We start from the raw sequence: 13,099 nt of genomic DNA on the forward strand, positions 1-13,099 counted from the left end.
TGGACACTACTCTTTTACTTGAATTGCACTATTCTTATACTTGAGGTATACTATGGTCATACTTGAACTGCACTACTTTTAAACTTGAAGTATACCATTTATATACTCAAAACATACTATGCGTGAACCTAATGTACACTACTATTTTACCTGCAGTGTACTTGAATTGAACGTTTCTTATACTTGAAGTATACCAGTTATATACTCAAAACATACTAGGCGTGAACTTAATGGACACTACTCTTTTACTTGCATTGTACTTGAATTGCACTTAGCTTATACTTGACATATACTACGTGTATATTTGAACTGCACTATTTGTATACTCGAAGTATACCATTTATATACTCAACACATACTGTGCGTGAACTTAATGTTTACTACTCTTTTACCTGCAGTGCACTTTAATTGCACTTTTCTCATACTTGAGGTATACTATGGTCATACTTGAACTGCACTATTTTCATACTCAAAGTATACCAGTTATATACTCAAAACATACTATGCGTGAACCTAATGTACACTTGCTGTGTACTTGAATTGCACTTTTCTTATACGTGAGGTATACTACTTTCATACTTGAAATGCACTATTTTATTACTTGAAGTATACCATTTATATACTCAGAACATACTATGCATGAACTTAATGTACACTACTCTTTACCTTTCAGTGTACTTGAATTGCACGTTTTTTATACTTTACGTATACTACGTTTATACTTGAACTAGACTATTTTCATGCTTGAAGTATACCATTTACATACTCAAAACATTGAATTGCACTTTTCTTATACTTGAGGTACACTATGTTTATACTTGAACTGCACTATTTTCATTGTAGCGACGGGGTGCAACTAATTAATATTCGAACACAGTTCTGCATAGGTATTTTAATGGTTAAAGAAAGACAGAGTGTGAAATATTATAGCTTTGGAAATGGAGGACTGTATATTCTGGAGTTGAGGTTATGCGCACCACAGGGCTCCAGTCAAAGAGCAGTAATCAATGATGACACTTGGTGTTTTATGTGGTTTTTATAAAGGAGGTAGTTGGCGGACACAAACATACACAATGATGAATGGTATCTGAAAATATAGAAATAATACATAAGGATAAGGAGACAATAAACGATATGCAGTAGTAACCTACACAAACATAGCATATTACTGAAATGCCATGCACTCATGTGCCAGCTTAGACCCAGCATGCACTCACACACAGGTTAGACTAGGGCCTGTTAGCTTAGCCACTGAAGTTTAGCTAGCAAACACAATTACAAAAACAAACTTTTTAAACCACACACAGATCAATTCTGACAATGAACTGTTACCACATGAACCATTATTGCTCTGCAGGACAGAACTCACTTTGTCAAGAACGCATTCTTATGTGCATATGTTTGTGTGTGGCTGCACTCATGCATGTAAACAGTTGGGGGAATGTTTGGTGTTGCTGAACTGTCTGTAGATTTCACTCTGAATGTGTAGTCTTGCCGGTCCCATTATACACCTACAAATGAACAGATAAAGCACATTAGTAATATACAGTAGTAATATACTTTGAATTGACAAGTAGAATACTCAAGATTTGTGAAGATAATGTAAAGCTGTTATTTGTAAAACCCTTACCTTTGTCTGTCTCCTCCTCCCAGGGTGGTGTTCGGGCAAAAGAGTTCCCTCCGGTAACACGCACACTATTTATAGTCCTGGGAGGGTGAAGCCAAGTGGGGGGTGGATAGAGGGGAGATTGAAAATGATTCTAATGCATTTAATAATGTATGGTGGGTGTACACATTTAGTGGGCATAGTGGTAATTGGAGATATGAATTAAAGGAGCATATCCATGTGCTAGTGTTTTAAGTACTTTTGTATTATTAAATGCATTAGAATCATTCTCAATCTCCCCTCTATCCACTTCCCACTTGGTTTCACCCTCCCAGGACTATAAATAGGGTGTGTGTTCCCGGAGGGAACTCTTTTGCCCGAACACCACCCTGGGAGGAGGAGAACATCAGACAAAGGTATTATCATCACACATCTTGGCATTCTACTTGTCAATTCAAAGTATATTACTACTGTTGACTCCCATAACTAATGTGCTTTATCTGTTCATTTGTAGGTGTATAATGGGACCGGCAAGTCTACACATTCAGAGTGAAATCTACAGACAGTTCAGCAACACCAAACCCCATCACCACCTTTATTGTCCCCATTTAGAGCAGGCATGCCTCAGGTACCCTCTGATCAGGACCCAGGTGACACTTTAGTTGAGGCAGTTGTTTGGGCACCACTAGAACAGAGGACCCCAACTGTTTACATGCATGAGTGCAGCCACAAACAAACATATGCACATAAGAATGCGTTCTTGACAAAGTGAGTTGTTTTCTGTCCTGCAGAACAATAATGGTTCATGTGGTAACAGGTCATTGTATCAGAATTGATCTGTGTGTGGTTTAAAAAGTTTGTTTTTGTAATTGTGTTTGCTAGCTAAACTTCAGTGGCTAAGCTAACAGGCCCTAGTCTAACCTGTGTGTGAGTGCATGCTGGGTCTAAGCTGGCACATGAGTGCATGGCTCATTTCAGTAATATGCTACATTTGTGTAGGTTACTACTGCATATTGTTTATTGTCTCCTTATCCTTATGTAGTATTTCTATATTTTCAGATACCATTCATCATTGTGTATGTTTGTGTCCACCAACTACCTCCTTTATAAAAAACACATAAAAGGCCATCAAGTGTCATCATTGATTACTGCTCTTTGACTGGAGCCCTGTGGTGGGCATAACCTCAACTCCAGAGTATACAGTCCTCCATTTCCAAAGCTATAATATTTCACACTCTGTCTTTCTTTAACCATTACAATACTTATAGTTGCACCCCGTCGCTACAATGAAAATAGTGCAGTTCAAGTATAAACATAGTATACCTCAAGTATAAGAAAAGTGCAATTCAAGTATGTTTTGAGTATATAAATGGTATACTTCAAGTATGAAAATAGTGCAGTTCAAGTATAAAGGTAGTATACGTAAAGTATAAAAAAACGTGCAATTCAAGTACACTGCAAGTAAAAGAGTAGTGACCATTAAGTTGACGCATAGTATGTTTTGAGTATATAACTGGTATGGTTCAAGTTTAAAAGTAGTGCAGTTCAAGTATGACCATAGTATACCTCAAGTAAAAGAAGAGTGCAATTCAAGTGCACTGCAAGTAAAAGAGTAGTGTACATTAAATTCACGCATAGTATGTTTTGAGTATATAAATGGTATACTTCAAGTTTAAAATGAATGCAATTCAAATATAAACGTAGTATACGTCAAGTATAAGAATAGTGCAATTCAAGTACACTAGAGGTAAATGAGTAGTGCACATTAAGTTGATGCATAGTATAGTTTGAGTATATAAATGGTATACTTCAAGGTTAAAAGTAGTGCAATTCAAATATAAACGTAGTATACGTCATGTATAAGAAAAGTGCAATTCAAGTAAAAGAGTAGTGTCCATTAAGTTCACGCATAGTACGTTAAAGTATAAACGTAGTATACCTCAAGTATAATAAAAGTGCAATTTAAGTACATTCAAAGTAAAAGAGTAGTGTACATTACGTTCACACATAGTATATTTTCAGTATATGAATGCTATACTTCAAGTATGAAAATAGGGCAGTTCAAGTATAAACATAGTATACGTCAACTATAAAAAACATGCAATTCAAGTACACTGCAAGTAAGAGAGTAGTGTACATTAGTGTCCATTAAGTTCACGCATAGTACGTTAAAGTATAAACGTAGTATACCTCAAGTATAATAAAAGTGCAATTTAAGTACATTCAAAGTAAAAGAGTAGTGTACATTACGTTCACACATAGTATATTTTCAGTATATAAATGCTATACTTCAAGTATGAAAATAGGGCAGTTCAAGTATAAACATAGTATACGTCAACTATAAAAAACATGCAATTCAAGTACACTGCAAGTAAGAGAGTAGTGTACATTAAGTTCACACATAGTGTGTTTTGTGTATATAAATGGTATACCTAAAGTATAAGAAAAGTGCAATTCAAGTACACTGCAAGTAAAAGAGTAGTGTACATTAAGTTCACGAATAGTATGTTTGGAGTATATAATAGTGCAGGTCAAGTATAAACGTAGTATACGTCAAGTATAAGAAAAGTGCAATTCAAGTACCCTGCAAGTAAAAGAGTAGTGTACATTAAGTTCACGCACAGTATGTTTTGAGTATATAAATGGTATACTTCAAGTATAAGAAAAGTGCAATTCAAGTGCACTGCAAGTAAAAGAGTTCTGTACAGTAAGTTAACGTAGAGTATGTTATGAGTATTTAAATGGTATACTTCAAGTAAGAAAATAGTACAGTTCAAGTATAAACGTAGTATACCTCAAGTATAAGAAAAGTGCAATTCAAGTACACTGCTAGTAAAAGACTAGTGTACATTAAGTTCATGCATAGTATGTTTGGAGTATATAAATGGTATACCTCAAGTCTGAAAATAGTGCAGTTCAAATATAAACGTAGTATACAACAAGTATAAGAAACGTGCAATTCAAGTACAATGCAAGTAAAAGAGTAGTGTCCATTAAGTTCACGCACAGTATGGTTTGAGTATATAACTGGTATTCTTCAAGTATATGAAAAGTGCAATTCAAGTACACTGCAAATAAAAGAGTAGTGTACATTAAGTTCACGCATAGTATGTTTGGAGTATATAAATGGTATACCTCAAGTCTGAAAATAGTGCAGTTCAAATATAAACGTAGTATACGTCAAGTATAAGAAACGTGCAATTCAAGTACAATGCAAGTAAAAGAGTAGTGTCCATTAAGTTCACACATAGTATGTTTGTAGTATATAAATGGTATACCTCAAGTATGAAAATAGTGCAGTTCAAATATAAACTTAGTATACGTCAAGTATAAGAAACGTGCAATTCAAGTACAATGCAAGTAAAAGAGTAGTGTCCATTAAGTTCACGCACAGTATGGTTTGAGTATATAACTGCTATTCTTCAAGTATAAGAAAAGTGCAATTCAAGTACACTGCAGGTAAAAGAGTAGTGTCCATTAAGTTCACACACAGTATGTTTAGAGTATATAACTGGTATGGTGCAAGTTTAAAGGTAGTGCAGTTGAAGTATGACCATAGTATACCTCACGTATAAGAAAAGTGCAATTCAAGTTTAAAAGTAGTGAAATTCAAGTATAAATGTAGTATACGTCAAGTATAAGAAAAATGCAATTCAAGTACACTGCAAATAAAAGAGTAGTGTACATTAAGCTCACGCATAGTATGTTTGGAGTATATAAATGGTATACCTCAAGTCTGAAAATAGTGCAGTTCAAATATAAACGTAGTATACGTCAAGTATAAGAAACGTGCAATTCAAGTACAATGCAAGTAAAAGAGTAGTGTCCATTAAGTTCACGCACAGTATGGTTTGAGTATATAACTGGTATTCTTTAAGTATAAGAAAAGTGCAATTCAAGTACACTGCAGGTAAAAGAGTAGTGTCCAGTAAGTTCACGCACAGTATGTTTAGAGTATATAACCGGTATGGTGAAAGTTTAAAAGTAGTGCAGTTGAAGTATGACCATAGTATACTTCAATTATAAGAAAAGTGCAATTCAAGTACACTGCAAATACAAGAGTAGTGTACATTAAGTTCAAGCATAGTACGTTTGTAGTATATAAATGGTATACCTCAAGTATGAAAATAGTGCAGTTCAAATATAAACGTAGTATACGTCAAGTATAAGAAACGTGCAATTCAAGTACAATGCAAGTAAAAGAGTAGTGTCCATTAAGTTCACGCACAGTATGGTTTGAGTATATAACTGATATTCTTCAAGTATAAGAAAAGTGCAATTCAAGTACACTGCAGGTAAAAGAGTAGTGTCCATTAAGTTCACCCACAGTATGTTTAGAGTATATAACTGGTATGTTGCAAGTTTAAAAGTAGTGCAGTTGAAGTATGACCATAGTATACCTCACGTATAAGAAAAGTGCAATTCAAGTACACTGCAAATACAAGAGTAGTGTACATTAAGTTCAAGCATAGTATGTTTGTAGTATATAAATGGTATACCTCAAGTATGAAAATAGTGCAGTTCAAATATAAACGTAGTATACGTCAAGTATAAGAAACGTGCAATTCAAGTACAATGCAAGTAAAAGAGAGTAGTGTCCATTAAGTTCACGCACATAACTGGTATTCTTCAAGTATAAGAAAAGTGCAATTCAAGTACACTGCAGGTAAAAGAGTAGTGTCCATTAAGTTCACGCACAGTATGTTTAGAGTATATAACTGGTATGTTGCAAGTTTAAAAGTAGTGCAGTTGAAGTATGACCATAGTATACCTCATGTATAAGAAAAGTGAAATTCAAGTATAAATGTAGTATACGTCAAGTATAAGAAAAGTGCAATTTAAGTACCCTGTAAGTAAAAGAGTAGTGTACATTAAGTTCACACATAATATGTTTTGTGTATAAATGGTATACCTCTAGTATAATAAAAGTGCAATTCAATTACACTGCAAGTGTACATTAAGTTCACGCATAGTATGTTTGGAGTATATAATAGTGCATTTCAAGTACAATCGTAGTATACGTCATGCATAATTAAAGTGCAATTCAAGTACCCTGCAAGTAAAAGAGTAGTGTACATTACGTTCACACATAGTATGTTTTGTGAAAATACATGGTACACCTCAAGTATAAGAAAAGTGCAATTCAAGTACACTGCAAGTAAAAGAGTAGTGTCCATTAAGTTCACGCACAGTATGGTTTGTGTCTATAACTGGTATTCTTCAAGTATAAGAAAAGTGCAATTCAAGTACACTGCAGGTAAAAGAGTAGTGTCCATTAAGTTCACGCACAGTATGTTTAGAGTATATAACCGGTATGGTGCAAGTTTAAAAGTAGTGCAGTTGAAGTATGACCATAGTATACCTCAAGTATAAGAAAAGTGCAATTCAAGTACACTGCAAATAAAAGAGTAGTGTACATTAAGTTCACTCATAGTATGTTTGTAGTATATACATTTTGTGTAAATATATATGGTACCCCTCAAGTATAAGAAAAGTGCAATTCAAGTACACTGCAAGTAAAAGAGTGTACATTAAGTTCACGCATAGTATGTTTGGAGTATATAAATGGTATACTTCATGTATGAAAATAGTGCAGTTCAAGTATAAATCTAGTATACCTCAAGCATAAGCACTACAGGTGCACAGTGTAGGGCAACTACCTCAAGCAGCCAGTGTGAGAAATATACAAGTATACACCCACAAGCCAGATACTGTATAAGAACACAGTACTATAGAATATAGGCTGCACTTGAAATGAAGGAAAAGTATACTTAAACTTTTGCTGTGTACTCTACTCGTCAGTATAAACTAAGTATACTTTTGTTAAGTATATTCCTGATAGTACATTTTAAGTAAACAGAAAAGTATACTTACCAAAGTATTAGTTTAGACAAAGTATACTTAGTTCATAACAAGTATACTCAGAGTATACGTAAGTATACTACTTTTTGGTAAGGGTACTCAGCCAGTAGGGCAGACAGGTCGGTGTGTCTCTAGCGTGTCGCCCCTTACGACATGTATCAACTGCTTCTAGTAGCAGCGGTGCTCCTGCTATGACTCATACATGCCGTAATCAACTCACACATAGATCAAACAAGCCATACATACGTACATACATACACATTATGGAATGCATTGTTAGAACTGAATGTAAAATAGAAATCAAAATCAAGCTATAATATAGATTATTATAATTTTCCTCATGTACGGATACTCTTGTTATATTAACCAATCATAAAGATAGTTAAGACAACATGAGTGACGATTTCTTAAAACATATTTATTTTTCTCTCCCTCTCTGGCTCATACTGAAGCCAGCATACAAAGTCAGTTAAAGAGCCAGTCTAATAATCTTCGGAAAATAATCCGGAGAATAAAAATAAATCCACACGGCTGTGTGAGATCTCTTATTTGAGATTTTTGAGATGTTCTTAATCTCTTTCGTAGGTTCTTGTATTTTAAGCGGGGAAAGATTAGACCATCAAACTCCAGATTATCATTTTAGTTCTAGCAGAGTTCAACCTGCTAAGTGCCCGGCAGTTTTAGGTATGGTAGTTTGATGCGCTAAAGCTCTCGCCCGCCCCGCGTTAGGGCGCCATGAAGACTGTGACAGGGAGAGCCCGGGGGCTCCCCTGAAAGCAGTGTGTAATACATTTCGGACAGGAGGTCTCCGACCACAGAAAAAAACAGCCTTAACCCTCACGATGTACACTTTTTATGTCACAGACAAGACAGTTAAGGTCCTCAAAAGATTCTTACGAGACTACCTGTCCTACTCTGTCCAGAGAAACGTACTGATGCTCACCACTAAAGACTAAAAAATATGAAGTGTGAGCTTTTATCAGTAATGTAACAGCCGTGTGGAATTCAGATACTCACAGATGGGTATTGCTTCTAAAGAAGACAAAGTCAATTTATCCTTACAGCACTTTATTTATCCTTACCGAAAATGAGGCTTTTTGGAAGTTTAAAGCTTCCTTTTATTCACTCAGTGGTATTACACATGTGCATTTAAAAATACAAATGCAAATACAAAAATAATTGAAAAGAAATCAATCAGGATTTACCAATGCCTTAAATTAGGCTTGTTCTAAAATAATTCCAAATTTAGATTTAAAAGCAGGAGGTTCCATTAGATTTAGATAATTCCAAAAAGGTATAATATTTAACACCAAATAGGTTTAATCTCAAAATAGAGAAATGTACCTCTTTTAATGTAAGTCAATTTTACCTTCATCCATGTGGAACCAACTGCTTGAGATCTGAGCAAGGTGCAAGATAAGAATCCCCAAAAAAGAGCGCAAAGGGGCAGAGGACCAACGGCAGGGCGTAAGCCCTCCGTGTCCTCCAAAAATCCCCCAAAAAGCCTAAAAGATGCTCTGGTGTGAGCCGTTATATACGATGGTTCGATCTCAGGGAAATTCCCCAGACATATGTATGTGTGCGTGTGTGCACGTAGGTGTGCACACTCACAAAGGAGCTTATCTTGCATCTTTTTCAGACATAGACATATGCTGAGGTATGCAGAATGCGCTGATCAGTGATGAAAATAGACATGCATGTCTCGAAAATACAGGCTGTATGTTCCGTACACAGTGTATGTAGTTCAACCACAGGAAATGCATAACCACAAAGAGGCTTCAAAGGCTTGCAAAGTTTCCAGTGCACCTGCAGTCATTTCAACCAGTCAATATCGTTCCTTCTTTAACCAGGCCAAGTGATAATAATGAGCCTGTGAGTTGTTCAACATAAATTACGTTCTTTAACATTTTCACGATGTCCAACAATACAAACTCCGCCCCCGCTCTGTTTCACTTTCGGGTCAGCTGTATTGCGGTCAGTGCGGTGGACAGAGAAGCCCTGTAGAGCGATGTAGCTGTCAGTGTGTTTATTTCCCAGCCACGTTTCAGTGAAGATGAGGGCACTAGTGTTCCTCGTTTCCTGCTGAAACTTAATGCGCCCGCGGAGCTCGGTGAACTTATTGTCCAGTGACTGGGCATTGGCCAGGAGGATCGTTGGTAGGGCGACACGGCTTCCGCGCCGTCTCGTTCTAACGAGGACTCCTGCTCGTCTTCCCCGCCGGACCCTCCTCCTCCGTCGGCTCCAGTCGATTCCCTCGGTCGGAGTGAGGAACGGCGTCTCTCCCACAACGCTACTCAGCGGCGGGGTGTGAGGGTTTTCCTCAAATAACACCGATAATCGGTGAGCGATTGCGCTTCTGACGTTAATCAGTTGTTCTTTACTGTATGCTCGTGTGGAGTAGTTCTGTCCAGAAGAATGGTCAGACACTAGAGTTATACTGTGTGGCTTCAAGGCCTCTGGAACGAGCTGTACCATAACAAGATAGTTACTCAGTCCTATGTAGACATCTAGACTCTTACAAGCTGTACAGTATCAATGATGTGTCATTAGGCTAGATATTAATATAATCAATGAACACTTGATCTACTCTATAACGTCACACATAATCAATCATGATAAACGCGCTGTATTTTCTAATTAATTTGAATTAAATGAAACTAGAAAATAAAATCTTAAAGGGGGCCTGTCACCTGTCAAAGCGTTACTGTCATCTTAAAAAACAAGTAAAATTGTTGTTATGATGTTATTGTGGAGATGCGCAATTATAAGCCAATCAAATTAGTTGTCTGTATAGCCTGACTGTATGACTACTTACTGTACTGGTCAGCTGTTGTTGGGGGACGAGGGGCAGATTACACTGTGACATGAGCTTCAGACTGTTTCAGACCGTTTTCAGAGAAGCTCATGTCACAGTGTAATCTGCCCCTCAACCCCTTTAGGTGACAGTACCCCTTTAAGTAACAATGCAAATGTAAATAAGATTAGAAAACATCGTTTTGTTTTCTTATGTGGAAATGAATACATTGTTAAATTTTAAAATGTGTGTGTGTGTGTGTGTGTGTGTGTGTGTGTGTGTGTGTGTGTGTGTGTGTGTGTGTGTGTGTGTGTGTGTGTGTGTGTGTGTGTGTGTGTGCGTGCGTGCGCGTGCGTGCATCCGTGTGTGTGTGTGGAGAAGGATATCAAATGGAATCCAACTACCTTAAAAAAAACATTGTATATATCCCTGCTCTGCCTACACGTAACCTTGATGCATGAAAACTGTTACACTCTTTTCATCTGTACATATTTTGCTCCAATTGTATTGTATTGTATTGTGTACACTTCTGCTTTGGCAATGTAAACGTATGTTTTCTCATGCCAATAAAGCCCATTGAATTGAATTGAACTGTGTGTGTGTGTGTGTGTGTGCGTGTGTGCGTGCGTGCGTGCGTGCGTGCGTGCGTGCGTGCGTGCGTGCGTGCGTGCGTGCGTGCGCACAGAGGCAGACTTCGTGGGCTCTGCGCTGATGAAGGAGAGCGTCAACAGCTCGGTGGGAGACGACGATAAGATCTACGTGTTCTTCACAGAGAAGAGCCAAGAGCAGACCACCTACCCCAGCCAGACCAGGGTGGCCCGCGTGGCACGCGTCTGTAAGGTACGTGACCTGTCCCACCATGTCAGACCACCTACCCCAGCCAGACCAGGGTGGCCAGGGTGGCGCGTGTCTGTAAGGTACGTGACCTGTCCCACCATGTCAGACGTTAGGGCATTAATGAAAAAGTCGACAAAGTCGACAACTCGACTCAGTCGACTTCATTACACAAGTTGACTCCCACCAGAGTAAGTCGAAGTTGAAAAAAAAAAACATTATTTTTGCTCCATGTGTGTCTGTATAGCATTCAAACAGTAGGATTGCTTATTGTCAAGGACAGAATTATCCAATATTACAGTGCTACATTACATTTGGAAAATAGCAGATCTAAATGCTCACAACGCCTCGGCCTTACGTTTTCACCATACTACAAGACCCATTTCATTTCTACAAGAAAGTAGCGGCCCTCAAGTGGTTTGTAAAGGAGTTCTCCCCTGACCTTGGCAGAGAACACATTAAATTGTGTGTGTGTTTATTGAGTATTTAACGCAAGAGGCAACCAATCGGCATAGTACTGATCAGACTGTAGGGTCCCTGGTTGATCCCCGGACCTTAAAATTACCATTCATGTTTTGACCGATATTTTGTCAGAAGTCACTGAATCAATTTCTACTCAATTTGATTTAAAATTTAGTAAAGTTAAGTAAAAAATAGACTACAGGTACCTACAAGCTCACAGCGTGTTGCATTGTGAGCTCTGTGCATCTGCTATCGACACGCCTGTAGATTCTGCTCAACTCGTCCCCAAGGTCCAACCCATGAGTGACAACGTGTAGTCGTTTTGACCTTGTATTTTGGCTGTTTTCCCCACTTGGCTGTTTTCCCCACTCTGTGATACTGTCGTATCACAGAGTATAAATGAAACTTTAATGTGTTGGTGAGATCGAGGTCTGAGTCTGTGTGATTAATAATGGATCTGTAGCTCAGTGCAAGGACACACAAACACACTGGTTACTGATGTCAAACATCACAGCACCACCACAGGGTCTCAGTGTGTTTGTGCAGATAGTATGAATGTGATGTCAAATGCTTTTATAGCAGATCTACAAGGTTTCAGTGTGTTTGTGCACATATATAGAATGGATGTGATGTCAGATGCTTTTATAGCAGATCTACAAGGTTTCAGTGTGTTTGTGCAGATAGAGTGAATGTGATGTCAAATGCTTTTATAGCAGCTCTACAAGGTTTCAGTGTGTTTGTGCACATATATAGAATGAATGTGACGTCAAATGCGTTCATAGCAGATCTACAAGGTCACAGCATTTATGCAGCGGTGGAACATCAGCAGGTTTTAGACGCTGCGTTCACAACAAGGTTAAGGAAAAGATGCTTAGTCGGGAACAAAACCATGCGGTCTCTAGAGAGAGACATGTGTTTTTGAAATGATTCAGTTTAAAAGTCTGTACACTACAGCAGGGGCGTCACACCAACTTCTGTGTCCTGGGTACAAGGATTCACTGTGGGCCCCCCATGAATGTTAACTATTGAAAAATAGCAGATATACAAGCTCACAGTGAGTGCCGCGCTGTGAGCTTGTAGATCTGCTATTTTTGAAAGATTGAAAGATTTTGAAAGAAACCTATGTTTCCATGTCAGCAGTGCTCAAACTTTTTCATGTCAAGGACCCCCAAGATGATATGTATTTGGCCAAGGACCCCCATCTCAAAATATTTAGTTCCAGGGCTCCCCAGAAGCAAAATTTGAGTTACAAATGTTTGCTTAATAAATACATATTTTCACACATTTTCAAAAATAGCAGATCTACAAGCTCGCAGTGCGGCACCCGGTGCCGCGCCGTGAGCTTGTATATCTGCTATTTTTCAATAGCTAAAGTTACTAGGGCCCCTCCACCTTGGGCCCTAGTAACTCAGTCCCACTTTCCCCCCCCTTGTGACGCCCCTGAGTACAGTATACTAGTGTACATCGGAACCCCAGGTAAAAGTGCTGAGAATAAAACTTCCGCTTCGCCTTTGCGGTCACATAAATGGAGTCCAACTGGA

At 37.9% G+C, this 13,099-nt stretch overlaps 1 protein-coding gene across 1 annotated transcript in view; it reads left to right on the forward strand.

The window, feature by feature from the left end:
- sema4gb (sema domain, immunoglobulin domain (Ig), transmembrane domain (TM) and short cytoplasmic domain, (semaphorin) 4Gb) overlaps nt 1-13,099 on the forward strand; it is a gene marked incomplete at both ends in the record, with an annotated part of 131,470 nt that overhangs the window by 72,067 nt on the left and 46,304 nt on the right. The window contains 1 exon segment of the mRNA XM_080746989.1: nt 10,948-11,102. Within this exon segment, the coding sequence (XP_080603115.1) occupies nt 10,948-11,102 (155 nt within the window).

The sequence above is a fragment of the Nannobrachium achirus genome (assembly GCF_963921795.1).
Source record: "Nannobrachium achirus genome assembly, chromosome: 18".
NCBI lineage: Eukaryota > Metazoa > Chordata > Actinopteri > Myctophiformes > Myctophidae > Nannobrachium > Nannobrachium achirus.